This window comes from Mobula hypostoma, chromosome 2 (assembly GCF_963921235.1).
Source record: "Mobula hypostoma chromosome 2, sMobHyp1.1, whole genome shotgun sequence".
NCBI classification, from domain to species: domain Eukaryota; kingdom Metazoa; phylum Chordata; class Chondrichthyes; order Myliobatiformes; family Myliobatidae; genus Mobula; species Mobula hypostoma.
Window position 1 is genome coordinate 229,281,865 of NC_086098.1, and position 24,040 is coordinate 229,305,904.

Consider the following 24,040-nt stretch of genomic DNA (forward strand, 5'->3'; position numbering starts at 1 on the left):
CGTCAAAGCCTCTCCATATGCTAGATCTGGCTTTACTCCATGCACTTTTTTCACTGCTCTATCGCTCTGGGTCCCATCCCCCTTGCAAATTATTTTAAACCCTCCAATTTGAGAGTGGCCTCATCGTGGCAGTAGACAAGGCCATTGACCAACATGTCAGAATGGGAATTGGGATTGGAATTAAAATAGTTGGCTGCTGGGAAGATCCTCCATTTTGCTTGTTGGAATGTCTGACTGGCTTTGTTATCCACCTGGTCTGATCGATTTGACTTGCCCTAATGCCCTCTTTGTCTCCATCTTGTATGTGATGTGTTGTGGCTCAGCTCAATGACTGAGTTATGAAGGTGGTGGGATCATAGATGTTAACTTGTAATCCAGTCAGTCACTCCGTTACAATGCAGAGGGGGTGCGGTGAGGCAACTTGGGTTACATTGCGGGTGGCGGGGTGTTCAAGGGCATCTGTCTTCCTTCTCAAATGTTAGGAAACCATCTCAACAGAGGGAAGGAGATCAGAGTAGTATTCCTAGCATCCTGATGAATAATCACTCCTCAGTCAACATTGCTGTTGTAAATTATGGGGCCATTGTCACCTGGCTGTATTGAGATGCTGCCATGAGGGTCCTGGTTGCTGCATTGTCACTTTAAAATATTATCTGCTGTTTCTAAGTACTTCCCGCAGGCTTGCAGGCACTTCCTGCAGTAGTAGTGATTCAATTTATTGACTATAAGGCAAGAGGGTATCTCCTGAGTTTATCATAGAGTCATACACCCTTCAGCACACATTGCCTATATCAATCATCAATTGCCCATCTGTGCTAATCCCATTTACCAGCATTGTCCCATGGCATTGTGTGCCTTGGTAACCTGTGTGCTTTATGTGAAAGGTGCAAAATGAATTGAAGTGTTTTTTTAGCACCTTTTATCAGAAGATTTTCATTGTAACCTTGACCACCTCTTTCACCCTCAAATACTCAATCTAAGTAACTCCTCATGCTAAAGTTTTAAAGATTTGTCTTGTCTCATTTTGATTCCCATTTAAATGTTCTTGACATATCACAGAGCAAAGCACAGAAAGTTTTAATAAACATGTTACTTTACCAATCAGTAATGCCTGATGTGAAAAAACAAGGTATAGTAAATAAAAAGTGAAACCATTTTGATTTCTGCGGTTTGAATTTGTTGATGTATGCTGAGATTCTGTGATTCGAACCCCGCTCACCTCCTTGCCCTGTGACCAATCCTGTTGTGAAAATTAACCATTAGCCTGACTGGAAATGGGATGGATTGGAGTTGTGAGTACTCACATTACTCTCTGTTTCTGATGTGGGTCAGTAAGGATTTTAGGAGAGTCTGTTTTCTTACTACAGGGAATCAATGTGAATATTGAGCGGGAGTTGGGGTGGGGTTAGTATTAACTCTAGCCCGGACAATGATTAGGTCATGGGAAGACACTGGAATCCATTGTTCAGGCAGTGATAACAGAAAACACGCAAACAACAGGAATTCTGCAGATGCTGGAAATTCAAGCAACACACATCAAAGTTGCTGGTGAACGCAGCAGGCCAGGCAGCATCTCTAGGAAGAGGTACAGTCGACGTTTCAGGCCGAGACCCTTCGTCAGGATTTGACAGAAGCAACATGAAAGGGAAATCAAATTTATCAAACTTATTGTAGTTCTTTGAAGAGTAAGTTGATAAAAGGGAGCCAGTAGATATTAGTATATTTGGATTTCTAAAAGACATTAGATAAGGCCCCACTTTAAAAAGTTACTATACAAGATAAGGGCTTGTGGTTTTGAAGGTTATAATTTAGCAAGGATAAACAATTGATTAGCAGACAGGAGAAAAAGACAGGGATGAATGGGTTGTTGAGCTCTCCCTTGAGAGTGCTGCTGAGGTGAATGCTGGGGTCTCAGCAGTTCACAGTCTATAATAAAAAGGTTAAGGGTCTGAGTGTAATGTAGCCACCTAGGTGACAATAAAGAGATAAGAAGGGAAGGAAGTTGTGGGGAGCTGCAGAAGAGATACAGACAAGCTGAAACATTGAAGTATAATTTTGGCAAATATGAGGTTATTCTCTTCAGCAGAAAGAATAGAAAAGCAAAGGTTTATTTAAACGAGGTAACCCAGTAACAGTTAGTATTCTTGTACACAGAACATCAACGGTTTAAATGCAGGTACATCAAGTAACTAAGTCAGAAAATAAGAGTGCAAAGGGAATAAAATTAAGCAGGAGGAGGCCATTGTCTTGATATTTATGACACTCAAAGTTGATCAAGGTCACTATCATATTGGAGCTTTCTCCTCACATTTCTTGATCTCTTCAGCCATAAAGGACAGGATCTAACTCCATCCTAAATATATTTATATATTTGATAACTTGGCCTCAGCTGCCTTCTGTGGTACAGAATTCCTCAGGTTCTATGAGTGAAGAAATTTTTCCTCATCTCAGTCCTGATGAGGCTACCCCATGTTCCTGGGGTGTGACCCCTGATACAGGTCTGCCAGCACAACTCTTCTAAGATGAGGATCCCAAAACTGTTCGCAATACTCAAGGTGAGGCCTCAGCAGTACCTTACAAAGCCTCAGCATCACATCCCTGCTCTTGTGTTCTAGACCTCTTGAAATGAACGCTAACATTGCATTTGCCTTCCTCACCTCTGACTCAGCCTGCAAGTTAGGGTGTTCTGCAAAGGGACTCCCAAGTCCCTTTGCATCTCAGATTTTTGGATTTTCTCCCCGTTTAGAAAATAGTCCGCACATTTATTTCTACTTTTTCCAACATTGTATTTCATTTGCCACTTTCTTGCCCATTCTCCTAATTTGTCTAAGTCCTTCTGCATCCTATCTGTTTCATCAACACTACCTCTCCACCAACCTTTGTATCATTTGCAAACTTAGCAACAAAGCCATCTATTTCATCATCTATATACATTTATATACAGCATTAAAAGTGGTCCCAACACTGACCCCTGCGGAACACCACTAGTCACTGGCAGCCAACTAGACAAGGATCCTTTTATTCCTACTCGCTGCCTTCTTCCAATCAGCCAATGCTCTAACCATGTTAGTAACTTTCCTGTAATTCCATGGGCTCTTAGCTTGGTAGGCAGCCTCATGGGTGGCACCTTGTGAAAGGTCTTCTGAAAATCCAAATATACAACATCCATCGCATCCCCTTTATCTATCCTACTTGTAATCTCCTCAAAGAATTCCAACAGGCAGGATTTTCCCTTAAGGAAACCATGCTGACTTTGTGCCATCTTGACCTGTGTCACCAAGTACTCCATCACCTCGTCCTTAACAATTGACTCCAACATCTTCCCAACCACTGAGGTCAAGCTAATTGGTCTATAATTTCCTTTCTGCTGCCTTCCTCCTTTCCTAAAGAGTGGAGTGACATTTGCACTTTTCCAGTCCTCTGGCACCATGCCAGAGTCCAATGATTTTTGAAAGATCATTTCTAATGCCGCCACAATTCTGCCACTACATTTCAGTACCCTAGGGTGCAGTTCATCTGGTCTGGGTGATTAATGTACTTCTAGGTCTTTCAGCTTTTTGAGCACCTTCTCATAGGCAACATCTGTGCTTATCAGTTCTTCATTTCTAACAGGACTTGTTGCTAATTAGTGCAAATAGACAGATAGACCTCATCTGCTTCTTGCCTGGCTATCCTCATGATTTTGTTAACCCTTAATTCTCAGGCTTAATTATCTTCCACACTCTGTAGTCTCTTGTGTCTCTTTCCTGCATCTTGTCAATCCAGTATGTTTCAATGAAGTCCCCTCTTGTTCTTCTAAAATCTAGTGAATGTGGGCCCAGTTGTCCTAATTTTCCTTCATTCTGACATCCTAGGATCAGTCAAGTGAATCCTCAATACACTCCCTCCATAGCAAGAATATCCTTCCTCAGCTAAACAGACCAAAGCTGCACAATTTGCTCAAGGAGTGGTCTTACGGTTGCAGTGAGACATCTCCGCTCCTTTGTTCAAATGCTCTCCCCTACATGTACCATTTGCCTTGTTAATTGCCCACTGCACAAGTATGCACACTTTCACTGATTTGATGCACAAGAACACCCAGCTCGTGCTGTTTATCTCCATCAGACAACCCACGCCAAGGGTGTGTGAAAAGAGCTACTTTTTAATCACTGCGGCACTCGAGATTTTGAAGGCAGAGTTTTGTGGCAGGTTTCTGGGTTGAGGAGCAATCGATCAGCAAGTAACAGAATGTTAAAAGAGCTACCTTTCAGTCGGGTTGCTCTCAAGATTTAAAAAGCAGAGCTTCGAGTCAGCTTGGAGCTTAATATCCAAGGATACACATTGTATTGAAAGAATAGGCAGGAAGACGAGGTGGCGTGGCTCGGTAGGTAAAAAATTAAATTACCTCACTAGAAAGAGGTGCCATAGGGTGGGAAGATGTTGAACCATTGTGGATGGAACTAGGGAACTGCAAGGGTGAAAAGACCCTGACAGGAGCTACCTACAGATCCCCAAATGGTAGTAAGGACGTGGGCTACAAGATATAGCAAGAGAAAGAATATGCCTGCCAGAAGGGCAGTGTTACATTAGTCATGGGGGATTTCATTACGCAGGTAGATTGGGAAAACCAGGTTGGTGCAGCAGCTGATTACCACCTTCTCTTGCGCAGTAGGGCTGTGCCATTCATCCTGACTTGCCAGTGATACCAAGAACAATTGGAAGGTATTTTGTGACGTGTAAGTGCAAATTCAGACAGTGCATTTTGGGCTGAGTTAGAGCGAGAAGGGTTATTGTGAAGTTTAGGGGCGAGATGTCAGTGAAGGGCGTGAGAAACAGTTCAAAGCTTTGGAAGTCAATGCAAGCTGTTGCAGGAGGGTCAGTGTTGAGTGTGAGGGGCTGGTATCCTTTGGATCTGCTGTGGGGTTAGGGTCAGTTGTGGGCTGACTGGTGGGGGTGGAGGGAGTTTACAGACTCGGGTGTGGGGGAGCAGTTCCCTGATACCAGCTCCTAGGTACGTGCGGCCAGGTACACCTTCTGAATCAGATTTTCAGACACCTGGGCTGTTTGAGTAGGTAAAATCTGTGTATTATAAGTGCAGAGCTAAGCAGACATAGAGCGTGTGATTGGGGCTTGATTCATTAGGCTGAAGTTGCTGGCCTCTCTTGTTTTCACCAGCTAGTAATGTTCAGAAATGGTTACGTTGGTCTGAAGTTATGCCCAGACTAATTAAGAGATTCCTGACAAAATTATAACACTAACGCACTAATTACAGTTGGACTTTCCCCACTATTTCACTATATTGAGAGGGAGGTGTCCCTCTAACTCTGTTCAAATATGGACTTTTGAATGTGGCATTTTGCACCTGTTGCTTTAACACAATGACAGTGAAGAACGTTTCCCAGCTGTTTCCCAGCTTGGAGCCTGTGCAGTTTATGCATGCTGTAAAATGGTTCAGGTCAGACATAAGCTCACTGAACCAGGAGCAGCAACTCTGAATTCATGGCTCTTCCCAGAATCAGGTACTTTCCTGAGCTATTACTCTGTTTCCTTTGGGAAATCAATTTGCACAACCTGCTTGATCACCTCACTATTAAACTGAGTTGTTTAGTGAGGGGCCATTGTTTTCATCTCCCAGTGTTGTTTGGTCTGTGGGAAATATCAACAAAAGTTAGACCTAGCCAAGTCTGAGCAGGCAGGAGCTGCCAAACCACACACAGACTGCTCTGTCCATCATATGTCCTGCTGCATAACCTTGCTATTTATTCTCAGAACAGGCCCTTTGGCTCATGGCATTTTGGTAGGTTAACTTATTGATTGAATAAATTACCCACTGTATGATTGAGGCCAAAATTGCCTTTTTGCTTAAACACAAGAGATTCTACAGATGCTAGAATTCTTGATTCTTGATCTTGAGTCGTTATGAAGTATCCCGACCCGAAACACTGACTGTTTATTCCTCTCCAAAGATGCTGCCTGACCTGCTGAGTTCCACCAGTATTTTGTGTGTCTCGCTTAACTTTTTGCTTTCAGTTTCCTTCACAGAATCCAGTGGCTTCATTCCAAGCAGAGACAGAACAGAAAATACCAGGAATATTCAGCAGGTCTGGCAGCATCTGTGGAGAGAGACCAACCAATGTGATTGCCTCCAAACTGCCCCCTCATCTCTGAGGCAATTAGGGATGGACAGTGTATGCTGGCATTGTCAATTGATGGCAACATCCAGTGAACAAATAAAAAGAGCCGGAAAATGGATTAATTCTGAGTCCCGTGCAGGCAAAGAGGCCTAGGTATTTTAGAGTAGGGTTGGTAGTTCGAGGGAGCTGTGCCCTTGTGTTTTCATTAGTCTCTGAGATACAGACACAAGAACATTCTCTGAGGTATATTGTCTAACCCAAGTCTCTATTTTTCAGGAGAATTTGAAGTTATAAAAGCCGGTGACTTTATCAGCGATGTGGTGTGCATGTGTAAAGAAGGGAAGCACTGTCCTAACAGGGACTGTGAGGTCTGCAGGGATGATGACGTGTGCCTGCAGGGATCAGGAGTCAAAACCCCAGGTGAGCCTGAACACTGAGGACAACGGCTTAACCCGTCCCAGAATGATCTCAGAAAGAGCATAAGAATCACATTTATTGTCACTGACATACGTCATGAAATTTGTTGTTCTGTGGTAGCGGTGCAGTGTAAGACATAAAATTTACTATAAGTTATGATGAAAAATAGAATAAATAAATAGTGCTAAAGATGAATAGCAAGGTTGCGTTCATGGGTTTATTGACCGTTCAGACAGGTTGAATGACCAGGGTGATCTTTGATTTGTTTGGCTATATAATAGTACATATTTTTATACAACATTGAAGGAGCCAACTCTTGGAGCAATCCCATCAAACCCATTCCCCTAATGTAACCTGAAATCTCTCACATTCCCTTTAACCCCACATCTTCCTTCCACCTGCCACTCAACTGTACTCCGTTTGTAGTGACTAGTTACTCCAGTGACTCATGTTTCTTTGGGATGTGGGAGGAAACAAGGGTGCCCAGGGAGGTGTGTGTGCGGGAGGGAGGGGGTGCGGGGTAGAAACTCATGCAGTCAGAAGGAGGATGTGCAAACTCCACACACACAGACAGCATTGAAAAACAGGATTGAACCTTGGGCTGGTGGAGCTATGAGGCAGCAGCACTAACTGCTGCAATACTGCGCCACCCTCGAGTCTGTGGTGGAGGGGAATGGGTCGTTCGCTCTCCTGGTTAATGTTACTACGTGTGTCACGTCCTCAACCCCAATGCGACAGGGTCTGAAGTACTCATGTGACTGACTTCACTTACTGAGTGGGTTATTGGAGAGCTCAGTCTTGACCTTGTGTGCTGTCTGTAGAGTTTGCACATCCTCCTTGTGACCATGTGGATTTTTCTGGGATTCTCCGGTTTCTTCCACATCCCTAAGTGTGCTGGTGGAATAACTGGATGCTGAAAATGACCTCATTGGGTAAATGACATAAGGAATTTGATGGGAGTTGTTATGCACGTATAGAAAGGGGGGGAGAGAGAGAGAGAGAGGAAATAAGTTAGAAAGCTATAGAGAAATAATGGGTGGGAAATGGTATTGATGGGTTTGTTAGAATAAATAAATTAAATAGGTTTTATTAGTTACATAGGCTTATTCCCTGGCACTGAGAGATTTTGTAAAAGGTTACTGAGGGACATTGCTTGTTTATGTATTAGCCAGTGGGACCCAGGGAGAGCCTGGGTTAAAATCAAATGGGAATGGTATGGAGGATTGCCTCCCATTGTCCAGCATAATCCAGCAATCACTATCTCCAATTTGAAAGTCTTCACCTCTGTGTCCCAAAGATAATGAGATTTCCTGATGATACGTTGCCTCCTGGGTGCCAGGGTCTGGGACATCTCGGATCAGGTCCTCAGCATTTTGAAGTGGGAGTGTGAACAGCCAGAGGTCGTGGTCCATGTAGGTACCAATGACATAGGTAGGAAGAGTGATGAGGGTCTGTAAAGTGAGTTCAGGGAGTTAGATGCTAAGTTAAAGGGCAGGACCTCCATGGTTGTGGTCTCAGGATTGTTACCTATGCCATAGACTAGTGAGGCCTGAAGCAGGAAAATTATACAGTTTAATTTTGGCTAAGGAGTTGGTGTAGGAGGGAGGGCATAAGATTTTTGGATCATTGGGTTTTCTTCCAGGGAAGGTGGTACCTGCACAGAAGACAGAGTTTGCACCTGAACTGGAAGGGGACTAATATCCTATTGGGAAGGTTTGCTAATGCTGCATTGGGTGGGCTAGTGCCGTTGCAAGAAACATAAGTTTGTTATAGTAGGTGGTTTTATCTTTCCATGTATTGACTGAGACTCCCACACTATAAAAGGACTAGATGGGAAAGAGTTTGTCAAATGTGTTCAGGAAAGTTTCCTTAATCAGTGTGTATAAGTTCCAGTGAGACAGTGTGCAATACTTGATCTGCTGTAAGGGAACGAGACAGGGCAGGTGACAGAAGTTTGTGTAGGTGAACACTTTATATCTGCCGATCACAATACTGATCTAGCTTTGAAGTAAATATGCTGGTATCTTAAGAGCAAAAGGATTACGAGGGACATTATTGGTCCTCTGGAATATCAGAATGGTAATCCGTGTGTGTGGAGCCAGAAGAGATGGGGGAGATTTTAAATTAATTTTTTGCAACTATATTTACTCAGGAGACAGACTCAACATCTATAGAACATAGAAATCTACAGCACATTACAGGCCCTTCGGCCCACAATGTTGTGCCAACCATGTAACCTACTCGAAAAACTGCTTAGAATTTGCCTAGTGCATAGACCTTTATTTTTCTATGCTCCATCTATAGAAGTGAGGAAAAGCGTCATCAACTTCATGAACCCTATAGAGATTACGGAGGAAGAGGTGTTTGTTCTCTATAGGGAAACTAGAGTGGCAAAATTCTTATGGCCTGACAGTGTGTTCCCTCGAACCCTGCGGGAGGCAAGTGCAGAAATTACCAGAGTCCTAGCAGAGATATTTAAATCAACCTTAGCGACTGGTGAGGTACCAGCAGATTGGAGGATAGCCAATGTTGTTCCGCTGTTTAAGAAAGGCTCGAAAAGTAAGCTGGAAAATTATAGGCTGATGAGCCAGACATCAGTAGTGGGAAAGTTATTGGAAGGTATTCTAAGGGACCGGACATATAAATATTTGGACAGGCGTGGATGAATTAAAGGTGGTCAGTGTGGCTTCGTGCATAGTAGGTCATGTGTTACCAAACTTACAGAGTTTTTTGAGGAAGTTGCGAGGAAAGTGGCTGAAAGCAGGGCAGTGGATGTTGTTTACATGAACATTAGCAAGGCATTTGCCAAGGCCCTGCATGGGTTGGTCAAGAAGGTTCAGTCACTCAGCATTCAAGGAGAGGTAGTAAGTTGGATTAGACATTGGCTTTGTGGGAGAAGACAGAGAGTGGTAGTAGATGGTTGCCTCTCTGACTGGAGGCCTGTCTCTAGTTGAGTGCCGCAGGAATTGGTGCCGGGTCCTTGTTTGCTTGTCATCTATATCAATAATTGGATGATAATGTGGTGAACTGAATCAGGATGACTCCAAGGTTGGGGTGTAGTGGACAGTGAGGGAGACTATCATGGCTTGCAGAGGGATCTGGACCAGCTGGAGAAATGGCCAAAAAAATGGCAGATGTAATTTAATGCAGACAAATGTGAGGTGTTGCGTTTCAGTGGGACTAGTCAGGATAGGTCTTACGCAGTGAATGGTAGGGCACTGAGGAGTGTGGTAGAACAGAGGGATCTGGGAATACAGATCTATAATTTGTTGTAAGTGGTGTCACATGGAGATAGGGTTGTAAAGTAAGCTTTTGGCACATTGGCCTTCATATATCAAAGTATTGAGTACAGGAGAAGGGATGTTACGTTGAAATTATATGAGACATTAGTGAGACTTAATTCAGAATATTGTATACCTACCTACAGGGAAGATATAAGTAAGGTTGAAAGAGTGCAGAGCAAGTTTACAAGGATGTTGCTAGGTCTGGAGGACCTGAGTTCTAGGGAAAGATTGAGTAGATTAGGACTTTATTCCTTGGAGCTTAGAAGATTGAGAGGAGATTTGATAGATATATACAAAATTATGAGGGGTATAGATAGGGTAAATGCCAACAAGCTTTTTCCACTGAGGTTGGGTGGGCCTATATAACCAGAGGTCACAGGTTAAAGTTGAAAGGTAAAAAGTTCAAGGGGAACATGATGAGTAACTTCTTCACTCAGAAAGTTGTGAGGGTGTGGAACGAGCTGCCAGCATAAGTGGTGTGTGCGAGCTCCATTTCAAAATTTAAGAAAGGTTGAGATAGGTACATTGATGGTAGGGGTTTGGAGGGCTATGGTCCTGGTGCAGATCAATGGGAGTAGGCAGTTTGGCATGGACTAGATGGGCTGAATGGCCAGGTTCTGTGCTGGACTCTGTGACTCCATAAAAACATGAGACTGCTGATGCTAGAATCTGGAGCAAGCAATAATCTGCTGGAGAAACTCAGTGGGTCAGACAAGACCCGTGGAGGCAAAGGGATGTTTGACATTTCAGGCCAGCACACTGCATCAGGATTGAGAGTGTAGAGGGAAGGAAGGAAGCCCCTTGTATAGAAGGCTGTAGGATAGGGCTGGAAGGTGATCCATGGAATCTGATGAGGTGGTGGTGATGGATAGTTAAATCCAGATGGGGGACAAGGAGTATTGACAGGTGATAGGTGAGAACCTGAGAAAAAAATAGAAACTGTTAGGTTGATGGTGCCAAGGAGGGGAGGAGAGGGAAAGCAGGTGGAGACAGAGGCTGGTTGGTAACAGGAAGAGCCAGATAAGAGAGGGATGGTGGGTGGGTAGAACCAGATGAGGGCCAAGGAGTTAATTGGTGATAGGTTGGAACATTAGAAAAGAAAAAGGGAATTTAAGGTTGATGGAGTCAGATGGGGGAGGGGACCGAGAGCAGGTACGAGACAGGATGGTGGGTGACAGGTGGTACCAGATAAGAGAGAGAGATGGTGGACAGATGGAGCCAGGTAGTGGAGGGGTTATGAAAGGGAGAGGAAGCCTGGTAGGTAGGGTTGTAGGTGATGGACAGATAGAACCCAGTGATGAGTAAAGGTAATGATGGAAGGAGGGAATGAAAAAGTGCACAAAGGGAGAGAGACCCTGGGTGGACTGGTGAGGGTGAGAGAGGAACATTGGGGAGTGGGTTACTTGAAAATTGGGAATTTGGTGTTTTTGCTTGGGTTGTCAACTACTCGTATCAGAATCAGTATCAGGTTTAATGTCACCAGTAGTGTATTTCTCATGAACTTTGTTAACTTTGTGGCAGGAGTAAAAAGCAATACATAACAATAGAGAAAATCTGTGTGAATGAATGTATATACACGCACAGTTTTTTCTCTATTTAGAATACTTATTCAAAAATATATTTGTATTAAATAAGTAATAAAAAAATAGAAATAAAAAGTAGTGAGGTAGTGTTTAATGTCCATTTAAAAATCGGATTGCAGGGGAGGAGAATCTGTTCCTGAGTTGTTGAGTGTGTGTCTTCAGGCTTCTGTATCTCCTTCCTGATGGTAGCAATGTGAAGAGGACATGTCCTGGGTGATGGGGCTCCTTACTGATGGACGCCGCCTTTTTGAGGCATCGCTCCTTGAAGTTGTTCTGGATACTACAGAGGCTAATGCTCATGATGGCTGACTAAGTTTACAGCTCCCTGCAGCTTACCTTGATCTTGTGCAGTAGACCCCCTCCCCCCAAATACCAGTTTGCCATGCAGCCAGTTCGAATGCTCTCCAAGGTACATCTGTAGAAACTTGTGAGTGTTTTGGGTGACATTCCAAATCTCCTCAAGCTCCTAATGGAACGTAGCCACTGCCTTGCCTTCTTTGTAGCTGCATCGATATGCTGGGTCTAGGTTAGGTCCTCAGAGATATTGACACACAGGAAGTTGAAATTGCTCACTCTCTCCCTCTTCTGTTCACTGCATGAGGACTGAATTGTGTTTCCTCGTCTTACCCTCTTTGAAGTCTACAATCAGTTCTTTGGTCTTACAGACACTGAGTGCAAAGTTGTTGCTGGGACTCCTCTCAACTTACTGGTATATTTTACTTTATTGTCGCCAAACAGTTGATACTAGAGCATACAAACATCACAGCGATATTTGATTCTGCGCTTCGCGCTCCCTGGAGTACAAATCAATAGTAAATATTAAAAATTTAAATTATAAATCTTAAACAGAAAATAGAAAAGAGAAAGTAAGGCAGTGCAAAAAAACCGAGAGACAGTTCTGGATATTTGGAGGGTCCGGCCCAGATCCGGGTCAGGATCCGTTCAGCAGTCATATCACATTTGGAAAGAAGCTGTTCCCAAATCTGGCCGTATGAGTCTTCAAGCTCCTGAGCCTTCTCCCGGAGGGAAGCTTTGCTCGAGTACGCCCTCTTGTTCATAAGCAGATTTATAGATGGCATTTGAACTATGCCTATCCACACAATTACGGGTTTAGAGAGAGTGGGGCAGTGGGCTATAAGCACACATCTCTGTGGTGCGCCAGAGTTGATTGTCAGCGAGGTGGAGATGTTATTTCCAGTCGGCACAGATTGTGGTCTTCCGGTTAGGAAGTTGAGGATCCAGTTGCAGAAGGAGGTACAGAAGCCCAGGTTCTGGAGCTTTTCGATCAGAACTGTACGAATAATGGTGTTAAACTCCGAGAATGAGGTACCAATAGTTGGCAATTGGCTTTACTGTGGCAGTAGAGAAGGTAGGCTCATCTAAGTTTGGTTTCTTTTTCAATATTTTTATTAATTATTTGCATGATGAATACAGAGTACATTATGATATTATGGAAACGGAAACAAGATTGAAATGCCCCATAACTATGTATAGTAAATACCATAGTATTGAAAAGGTATATTTTATTCTAATCTAAAGCAAAATCAAAACCCCATAACAAAACAAAAAAAGAGAGAGAGAAAAAAACAAAAATCAGCTGTTTGGTTAAAAGAAAAGAAAAAAAATCTGACATATAGTCGTAAATTCAAACATGTAATAGCCATCACCATTGCTGAACAAATCAAAAATTGTGCAAGTAGTTCCAAAAAGGTCCTCATAATGTGAAAAAATCTTGTCTAGGTATAGAAATAGAACACCTTATCTTCTCTAGATTTAAACACGACATAACATCAATCAACTAATGGGCATGAGTAGGCAGAGAGGCACCTTTCCATTTAAACAACAAAACTCTTCTGGCTGAAAGAGAAATAAAAGCCAAAATATGCAAATCGTTCAGCTTAAGAGTAAAATCATTTCCTCCAACAATGCCAAACAAGGCAGTCAGAGGGTTGGGTTTAAAATTTACTTTAAAAAGCTCCGAGAAAGTTTGAAATACTTCTTTCCAAAATTTATCAAGCCGCAGGCGGGGCCAAAACATATGAATTAGAGAGGCCTCTTCGACATTACACCTCTTACAGTATGGAGAAAAATCTGGTATCACTCATAAGTTGTCGCTTTATGCTGATGACCTTTTGCTCTACATCTCTAATGTGGAGTCCTCTCTACCCTCAGTACTGTCTTTACTTTCTGAATTTAGTCAGTTCTCAGGATATAAACTTAATCTTCATAAGAGTGAACTTTTTCCTTTGAATAATTTGATATCAGTCAAGTCTGACCTTCCTTTTAAAATTGTAAGAAATCAATTTACTTCTTTGGGTATAACAATTACTAGGAATTATAAATTTCTTTTTAAAGAAAACTATCACTCTTTTGGAATATGTTAAGAAGGTACTATCAAATTGGTGTCCTCTTTCTTTATCGCTGATTGGACGTATTAATTCTATTAAAATGAATATTTTGCCTAAATTTTTATACTTATTTCAAGCCCTACCTGTTTTTACTCCTTAATCCTTTTTTGACTCTTTAGATTCGATTATATCTTCTTACTTATGGAAGAATAAAACCCCCCTGATTAAACAAAGTTCATCTTCAGAAAACTAAAAAAAATGGGGGATTAGCCCTACCCAATTTTAGGTTTTACTACTGGGCAGTCAACATACACTACCTTACATTTTGGTTATACTACATCAATTGTGAAGACTGTCTGGTTTGGGTTTCTTCCAAAATTAATTCTATTAATAAATTTTCTATTATTTCTCTTCTTGGTTGTTCAATTCCTCTATCTTTAAGTAATTTAACTGATAATTATGTAGTTAAACATTCTTTGAGGATTTGGTTACAATTTAGAAAATTCTTTGGGTTATTTGGTTTTTCACTCTCTAGTCCCATTTTTTTCTAATTTTTTTTTTAAACCTAAGTTTGGTTTCACCGATGCAGAGGAGGCCACTTCATGAGCACTGGATTCAGTAGATCAGCTTGAAGGAGGTGTTAGACCTCCTACTGTTAGAGGTGAAGGTGGGAAGGTGCCAGAGGATGGAAAGGGTTTTGTGGACTAGTGGGTAATGAAGAGTGTTCTCTTTGATAGGGTGGGGAACGCGGCTGGCGAGGATGAGAAAGGAAGTGTGGCTGGTGGCGGGTTCCGTTGGATGATGAAAATGCAGTGCAGTTGCCCTCGACCTGTGGGGTGTACCTACACTTCAGGGACTGCAGCAGTTCAGGAAAGGCAGCTCATCACCACCGTCTCAAGGGCAACTAGAGCTGGGCAATAAGTGCTGGCTTAGCTGTTGACGCCCACATCCCGTAAAGGAATAAATAAAAAAAAATCAGATCTAGGAATCATTGTGTTTTTTTATGGCATTACGGTTTAGCAGATGTTTGAAATGTATTCATTGATAGGATGTGTCTATCAGTGATAATGTTGGCCAATCACACTCATTGTCAGTCGATGGTGAAGCGTTAGGCCATTCAGAGAGCATCTGATCTCTTCCTTATTCTGGGTGTTCCCCTAAAACTCACTGGAGCTTAGGTCCCTCCATATCCTCTGAGGCTCTTGGGGGGGTGGGGGGGGGGCCTTGGTTCACATACGCTGTCAAGACCCACAAGGGCCCTGTGCTGCCTTTTGTAACAATGTACTGAATGATGAAATGTGAGCTTAGGATTTGGGAAGTTAACCCACGTATGGGGAGCATGTCCGTTTATCCTGTTCTTGGGCATTAGTGTTTCCATCCCAGGCATGCTGCAGCCACAGCCTGCTTATCAGAGCCCAGGTTCCCTGGGAGGCAGTGTGTTCCGGGATCTTGTTGCAGGCCCCATACCTGCTATCGACTGGAATGTTAAGGGAATTTTTAGCTTACAAATCAGAAATGCTCTGACATAAAAGAAAATCTTTTGCCCCATTTTGAGATAATTATCAAGCGTATATTTTGCAAGTTTATTTTGGGCTCCTAACGAGCAGGATAATGCTTTCTCTTTCCACCAGTATTTGGTAACAAGATGGTAGATGTTTAAGATAATTTTCACAAGAACTGGTGAAAGATGAGGAAGTCATTTCATGAATGCAGTGTTTAAATGGTTGAATGAAGCTGATAAAACATCAACAATGTGGCATGTTCAGGATTTGGGGTTATTAGCTTTGAAATATTTAACATTTTTAAATAGCTTGTTTTTGATGATGCCGCACAGTATTAATTAAATTTGGTGAGTTCTGGGGGGAGTGTAGGAACTGGCGTACATGGGCACTGGGACCTCAGTGAATTATAGGGGAGAGTAGATAGTGGTGTTGTGGTAAGACGAGTACGTAGACTGGAGACCAGCGAGTATCATGGGAGTATGAGAAATGGGACACAAGTGAGACATGGAGGGTTGAGTCCCTGGTGCGTCTTGAAGGAAGGTGGGCAAACGGGGTGCTGGTGGATCTATGGGAGGGTGGGGAACATTACCTGGTGAACCAGATGCTGAAACAATGGGATTTCTGAAAAGTCAGATAGTGAATTGTTGAAGTTTAGAGGAGTATTGGATAAATACTGGAGAGAAATTTTAAAAATCCATTTGCAGGGTATGGGGCCGAGCCGGAGATGACTTCTGTGGAAAAACAAGCCTTCCCACCACTTGGTCAGATCTTTTTAAAAATTTGATGTGTTGTAATAATGGATCAACATGCTTGTTATGACAATAGCTGTTGATGAAATGTAATGACAGTATCTTCTTTTAATCTCTTGGCCAGGTGATCGAAAATACCAGGGCACAGTATGCGAAGAATGCAAAGAAGGATTCTATTCAAATGTGTCATCCTCTATTGAGCCCTGCAGGAAATGGACGAAGTAAGTGGAGCAGGAAGGTAGAGAGTGGTGAAGGCAGCTTTTGGCATGCTGATCTTCATCAGTCAGGGCATTCATGGTGCAGTTGTGCAGGACACTGGGGAACTGTACTTGTGTTAAGTTTAGGTCACGCTGCTATGGGGAGATGTTATCAAACTGGAAAGAGAGCAGAAAAGATGTACAAGGATGTTGCCAGGTCTTGAGGGACTGAATCATACGGGGTATTTGGACAGGCTGGGACTCGTTCTTTGAAGCGTAAGACAGAGGTCTCCAACCTTTTTTGCACCGCGGACTGGTTGAATATTGACAATATTCTTTGCGGACCGGCCGACTGGGGGGTGGGGGTGTTCAAGTAACGTTAAACTCACCTCAACATGTCTTTTACAGTTAGGGTTGCCAACTTTCTCACTCCTAAATAAGGGACAAAAGTAGCAGTCAAATCCCGGGACACTTTACCTCAGGGAAGACTACCATGACCATGAAGCCTAGTGCGGGCACCTGTGTGCGCATGTGTGAGGTGCGCATATGCATATGTGCCGATTTTTTTCCACAGATCGGTTTTGCCTTCATCTTCCCGACTGTCCATACATTATTTCTACTTTATATAGGCTGTGTATTTATCATATCATTCCTGCTTTTACTATATGTTAGTGTTATTTTCGGTTTTATGTGTTATTTGGTACGATTTGGTAGGTTATTTTTTGGGTCTGGGAACACTCAAAAATTTTTCCCATGTAAATTAATGGTAATTGCTTCTTCGCTTTACGCCATTTCGGCACAAAAGATTTCATAGGAACGCTCTACGTTAGCGGGGGAAATACGGGAGAAGGGCGGTCCCGTATGGGACAAACCAATTTAGCCCAATATATGGGATGTCCTGGCAAATACGGGACAGTTGACAACCCTATGTTCAAGAATGAGGAAAGGTGCAGCTGACTCATATCGTTTCCTCGCTGCCCGGTAGCACATGCTTTGCGGCCGGGTACTGGTCCGCGGCCCGGTGGTTGGGGACCGCTAGCGTAAGAGAATAAGGAGTGAACTATAGATGTTTGTATGGATAGGGTGAATACATTGAGTCTTTTTCCCAAGTTTGGGGAATCAAGGACTCTGTAGAACATGGGCCTAAGGTGAGAGGAGAAAGATTTAATGGGAACCTGAGGGGCAACTTTTTTTTTATACAAAGGGTGTTATGTGAGTGGAATGCGCTATCAAAGGAAGTGATTGAGACAGGCACAATTAAAAGACACTTGGACAGTTACATGGGATGGAAATGTTTAAAAGGTTATGGGCTAAATGCTGGTAAATGGGACTAACTTAGTTTGGGGCATCTTGGTGGGCATATGCTGTTGTGTGCTGGGGCAGCAGGCTGAGGGTAGCAGACACCAACAGAATCAACAAACTCATTCGTAAGGCCAGTGATGTTGTGGGGATGGAACTGGACTCTCTGACGGTGGTGTCTGAAAAGTGGATGCTGTCTAAGTTGCATGCCATCTTGGTCAATGTCTCCCATCCACTACATAATGTATTGGGTGGGCACAGGAGTACATTCAGCCAGAGACTCATTCCTCTGAGATGCAGCACAGAGCGTCATAGGAAGTCATTCCTGCCTGTGGCCATCAAACTTTACAACTTCTCCCTTGGAGGGTCAGACACCCTGAGCCAATAGGCTGGTCCTGGACTTATTTCATAATTTCCTGGCATAATTTACATATTACTATTTAACTATTTATGGTTTTATTACTATTTATTATTTATGGTGCAACTGTAATGAAAACCAATTTCCCCCGGGATCAATGAAGTATGACAATGACTATATCCCAGTTGAGCTGAAAGGCCTGTTTCTGTTTTTACAACTCTTTGCCTCTATAACTCTGATTAGCCAGGTTCAGAGACACGTTCTCACAATCCTGGCAGCATAGTTGACTCTTCGCGCCTCACGTTCCATCACCAAGACTGTACGTACCTGGTTACACATGTGACCTTCAAGGTGCTTCCATGTTTCTGTTTCATGGAGGCCAAATCTAGTCAGGCATATTTCTGTAAGTTTCAACCATGATCTTTGCCAGAAGATTGGTAATTAAGACCGTAGAACAAGGAGTGGAGTTGGCCATTTGTGATTCTGAGTAACACTCATAAAAGTTGCTGGTGAACGCAGCAGGCCAGGCAGCATCTGTAGGAAGAGGTGCAGTCGATTTTTCAGGCCGAGACCCTTGGTTCTGACTGCACCTCTTCCTAGAGATGCTGCCTGGCCTGCTGCGTTCACCAGCAACTTTGATGTGTGTTGCTTCAGTTGGTTGGGTGGTGTGCAGCAACAACCTTGTACTCAACATTAGTAAGACCAAGGAATTGATTATGAACTTCAGGCAGGGGAAGTGGGGGGAACATATACCAGTCCTCATCAAGGTATCAGTAGTGGAAAGGGTGAGCAGTTTCAAGTTCCTGGGTATCAGCATCGCTGTAGACATAACCTGGGCCCAACATATTGATGCAAATACAAAGAAGGCACAATAGTAGCTATATTTTATCAGGAGTTTGAGGAGACTTGGTATGCCAACAAAGACTCTAGTAAATTTCTACAGATGTACGGTGGAGAGCATTCTGATCCTTTGCATCACTGTCTGGTATGTAGGGGCCACTGTGCTGGATCTGAAAAAGCTAAAGTTGTAATCTCAGCCAGCTCCATCATGGGCACTAGCCTCCCCAGCACCGAGGACACGTTCAAAATGTGGTGCCTCAAAAAAGGCCGCATCCATCACTAAGCACTCCAGTCACCCAGGACATGCCATCTTCTCATAGCTATAATCAAGGAGGAGGTACAGGAGCCTGAAGACACATGCTCAATATTTTTGGAACAGCTTCTATCCTTCCGCCATCAGATTTCTGATTGGACAATCAACCCTGCCTCATTTTCTTTCGCTTTTTTGCACTAACATAATTTTTATACAGTATATACAGCACATATTATAATTTATACCTTTTATTATAATAAATATTGCAGTATTCTGCTGCCACAAAACAACAAATTTGACGATATATGCCAGTGATATTAAACCTGATTCTGATTCTAAGTTTGTCTTCTTTTGTGCAGATTGTCAGTCTTTGCATGTAGTTTTTCATTAATACTGTTGTATCTCTTTGTTCTACTTGGATTGCCTGCAAGAAAATGAATCTCAACGTAGTATATGGTGACATTTATGTACTTTCATTGTAAATTTTCTTTGAACTTTGAACTTCACCACAGGTCAGAAAAATCAAGGCATTTTTGTAAGAGCCTAGTTTTTACAGCTGAGCTTTGCTGCCACCATGAGGCCAATGGTAGTATTGCTCACACTTTTCCCAGCAAAGGGTCTTGGCCTGAAACGTCGAGTGTACCTCTTCCTAGAGATGCTGCCTGGCCTGCTGCGTTCACCAGCAACTTTGATGTGTGTTGCATCCATTCAGCAGAACGGTCCAATCACTGAGCTATCCTCAATCACCCCAAACTAATCAGAGAGCTTGCTTATGTATGGAATGATCTGCCTGGATGGTATGCAAAACAGTTTTTGACGATAACATACAACGATAATAAACCAATTACTAGTTACGAACATAGCATAGTATATAAACATTGCTACACAGTCAGATTACTTACAGTGATGTATGGAGCTTAGTCTGCTCTTTGTGCTGAATTGACTGCCTTCTGCAGTTCCCTGCCCTTGGCTAGACCCTGAGGCCACTGCTGCTGCTCGCTAACCAGCAATGGACTTGAAAGTCGCTAAATGGCTGTAAGTAAGGTAGGGTTTGACTGTAATGCCGTCTTTTATCACCTGTCACTTTGATGGGTTCCAGGGAAGGTTGAAGATCTTGGGAGAGGAGAAGTGAACTAGCTGGGATAGCTACTGCAACAAAGTCCAACCAGGCCACGCTCATTCTTATCCCTTCATTCCCTTCTCCTTTATACCCTTGTCCAGCCTCCTCCTCTATCCATCTAGACACTTTACCTCCGCCTTCTCCGAGGAACCAATCTGAAGAATTCCCTGCAGGCGGGAATGTTCCAGGTCTTACTCGTAGGCTGTGCCCAGCACCTCCTAAGGTTGGGTGCACGTGGTAATTAAATGAATCTGAATGTGAGTACTTGAACTCATTCCTGCAGGCTGCCTCTGGCAAGATGCCCCCATCCCTAACACAGTGATTTGAGCAGAGGCCAGGGCCGCCAACTGATTGGGCAGTATTTGTGGGTTTGGAGTTTGGGAGTGGTCAGAATTTGTCTCAACGCTGTTTGTTCCTTTTCAGTTGTACATCACTCGGACTGATTGAAGCTCAACCTGGCAGCTCAAAGGCTGACGTTGTCTGCGGTGAGTACCCCCACCAGCAGAAGGGACCTGACCTTTGGATAATTGGGACCTGAGTAAAGAAGCCACATTAAAAAAAAACTACAGACACTTAAATAAGAGAAAATGCATGGAGATGTTTAGCAGATCGGGCAGCATCTGTGAAGTGAGACACAGGGGTAATGCTTCAGGTTAAGCACCTTTTATCAAAACTAGAGAAGTGAGGCAAGTTGCAGAGAGAGTTGGGAGATGGGAGGGACGATCTGTTGCAGAGCGTGGAGTAGGTGATACAGATGAATTTTGTTGTAGTGTAGGAGAGGGAAATGACACTCGGGCAGTACTGCAGGAATGCTGCATTACTGGAGAGGGAAATGACAGTCGATGTAGTACTGCAGGAATGCTGCATTACTGGAGAGGGAAATGAATGAATGCTTTTGAATGGCAGCTCATCTGTCTGGTGAGGCAGTGCAGGTGGAAAAGAAAACCTGAACCAGGAGATACAGAACATGACGCCTGCAAGAAATCTGACATAAATGAGATTGCTGGCAACACTCAGTGGATCAGCAGCATCTGTGGAAGGAGAGAAGCTGTATTAATGTTACCGGCCAGTTCAGACGTAATTGAGAAAGGACTGTCAAGTGTATTGCGAGTTTCCAGAGCCGGTCAGAAGAGGGAGCGATATTCATTGAATTGACTCTGAGCTTTGTTGAGGTGGTGTAGGAAGTGAAGGCAGAGGACGGAGTGATGGTGAGATGGGGAATTAAAAGTAATGGGTTACTGCCATTTTTGGTTTACCAATGATTGAAAAAAACATCATTTGACCCCTTCAGTTTGTCGGATGATTGTTTTTGTTACTTTAATGGCTAGAAGATCTATACTATTGAATTGGAAAGAGATTAATCCTCCTACAACATTTCATATCTTGTTTAAATCTAGAAAAAATTAGAAATGTTACTTTTGACCCATCTATTAAATTTGATGAGACTTGGAGACCATTTATTCCATACAATTACATGATGTAATTTGACCCTTGCCAAACCTATTTTGTGATTTCATTATATGGGGAGAGGAGCGGAAGTGGCGACACTGTTGGTTCTATCTGAGGTATCATAATAGCCCTTACTTTTCTTTTTTTTCCCGTAGTTTTCTTTAGTTTGGGTAGATTAGTTTTTTTAAGGGATTTTTTTTTCTTTTTCTGTTTTTTTTAGTGATATTTTATATTTTATGTATGCTCTTTATATATTTTGTTGTTAATCTGTGTGATTTTGGGATGTTTCTAACTAAGTGTTACCTGACTGTAAACTTCAATAATTATTATCAATTAACATAATCCCAATTACTATGTACTTGCTTTTTGTAATCTGTTTGTTGTTGAAACTAATAAAAAATTGAAAAAGAAAGAAAGAAAAGTAATGGGGGACTGGAAGCTCTAGGTCACTCTCATGATTACACGTAGAAGTTTTGCAAAGTGGTTGCCCTGTCTGCAATGTAGAGGAGACCACGTGAGGAGAACCATACGCAGTACACTTGATTGAGGGAACCACAAGTGAATCACTGTGTCACCCAGAACAATTGTTTGGGTAACGGGATGGCGGGAAAAGGTCAGCTGTTGCATACCCTGCCATTGCACGAGAAATCACCATGAGGCAGAGAGGGGACCAGGGGGTCACAGAGTGAACAGCATTTTCAGATGCTGATGTGGTAGAAATTCACGGGTGATGATGAATGGAATGTGGAGGCTGGTGTGGTAGAAGTTAAGGATTGGTGGTTCCCTATTGCAGTGAGGAGAGGGAATGAGAGGAGAAGTGTTGAAAATAGAGAACACTTGATTGGGACAACTCTCAACAATGGTAGAGGGGGAAGTCATGGTTAAGGAAAAAGAAAGGCAACTTAAAAACACTGCTTTGAAAATCCTCATCATCAGAACAGGTATGATGGGCTGAGGAAATGGGCAGCAGGTATACACAGAGTAGCTGTGAGAATCGGTGGGATTATAATGGATGTTGGTTATTGATCAATGAGCTGGGGAAGGAAGAAGTCAAGAAAGGGCAGGAAAGTGTCAGGTGTGGAATATGTGGAAACTGGTAGTGGAACTTTTGAGTTCTGACTAAGTGTAGAAAGCAGCACCAATGCAGTCATCACAAACAAGAGGAAATCTGCAGATGCTGGCAATCCAAGCAACACGCATTGTGTGCTGCAAATCCTGTCATGAATGTGCTGGAAAAGGAGGTGAGGCAGTGGGACTGAAACCAGTGCTGCTCCACTGTCCCACAAAGAGACAGGCTCAGCCACAGCCCAGGTGATTTCCATAACTACACCTTCGACTGGGAGAGAAGCCGTTGTTCAGAAACAACCAAGGATTGGACAGGAGGAAAATGGATGGAAAAGTGCAGACAAATCACTGTTGCTGGGGAAGAGCAGAGTGAGATAATGGGTCTGACAGAGGGCAATTGTACAAACTGAGGACCATTTGACTGCAGCTTGTAAAGGGAAGATCTTCTGAGAATCTGGAGACAATGCTGTGATGTTCCTGTCAGTGTCTTGGGTCCAGAAACTGGTGGACGGGGGAGGTTAGAAGTTCAGAGTGGACGGAGAGGTCAGAGGTTCAGAGTGGACGGAGAGGTCAGAGGTTCAGAGTGGACGGGGGAGGTTAGAGGTTCAGAGCGGACGGGGGAGGTCAGAGGTTCAGAGTGGACAGGGAGGTCAGAGGTTCAGAGTGGACGGGGAGGTCAGAGGTTCAGAGTAGACGGGGAGGTTACAGGTTCAGAGTGGACGGGGTAGGTTAGAGGTTCAGAGTGGACGGGGTAGGTTAGAGGTTCAGAGTGGACGGGGAGGTCAGAGGTTCCGAGTGGACGGGGGAGGTTAGAGGTTCAGAGTGGACGGGGGAGGTTAGAGGTTCAGAGTGGACGGGGTTGTTAGAGGTTCAGAGTGGACGGGGGAGGTTACAGGTTCAGAGTGGACGGGGAAGGTTAGAGGTTCAGAGTGGACTGGGGAGGTTACAGGTTCAGAGTGGACGGGGGAAGTCAGAGTTTCAGAGTGGACAGGGAGGTCAGAGGTTCAGAGTGAACGGGGGAGGTTACAGGTTCAGAGTGGACGGGGAAGGTTAGAGGTTCAGAGTGGACTGGGGAGGTTACAGGTTCAGAGTGGACGGGGGAAGTCAGAGGTTCAGAGTGGACAGGGAGGTCAGAGGTTCAGAGTGAACGGGGGAGGTTACAGGTTCAGAGTGGACGGGGAGGTCAGAGGTTCAGAGTGGATGGGGAGGTCAGAGGTTCAGAGTGGACGGGGAGGTTACAGGTTTGGAGTGGACGGGGGAGGTTGGAGTTTCAGAGTGGACGGGGGAGGTTAGAGTGGACGGGGAGGTTACAGGTTCACAGTGGACGGGGGAGGTTAGAGGTTCAGAGTGGACGGGGGAGGTTAGAGGTTCAGAGTGGACGGGGGAGGTTACAGGTTCAGAGTGGACGGGGAGGTCAGAGATTCAGAGTGGACGGGGGAGGTCAGAGATTTAGAGTGGACGGG

At 43.6% G+C, this 24,040-nt stretch overlaps 1 protein-coding gene across 1 annotated transcript in view; it reads left to right on the forward strand.

Moving 5' to 3' along the window:
- The window catches only part of LOC134342921 (tumor necrosis factor receptor superfamily member 5-like), a 99,116-nt gene that overhangs the window by 61,989 nt on the left and 13,087 nt on the right, over window positions 1-24,040 (forward strand). Inside the window, exons 4-6 of the mRNA XM_063041623.1 lie at window positions 6,390-6,533; window positions 16,121-16,217; window positions 20,487-20,548. Of these exons, the coding sequence (XP_062897693.1) occupies window positions 6,390-6,533; window positions 16,121-16,217; window positions 20,487-20,548 (303 nt within the window). The remainder of the gene's footprint in view (window positions 1-6,389; window positions 6,534-16,120; window positions 16,218-20,486; window positions 20,549-24,040) is intronic.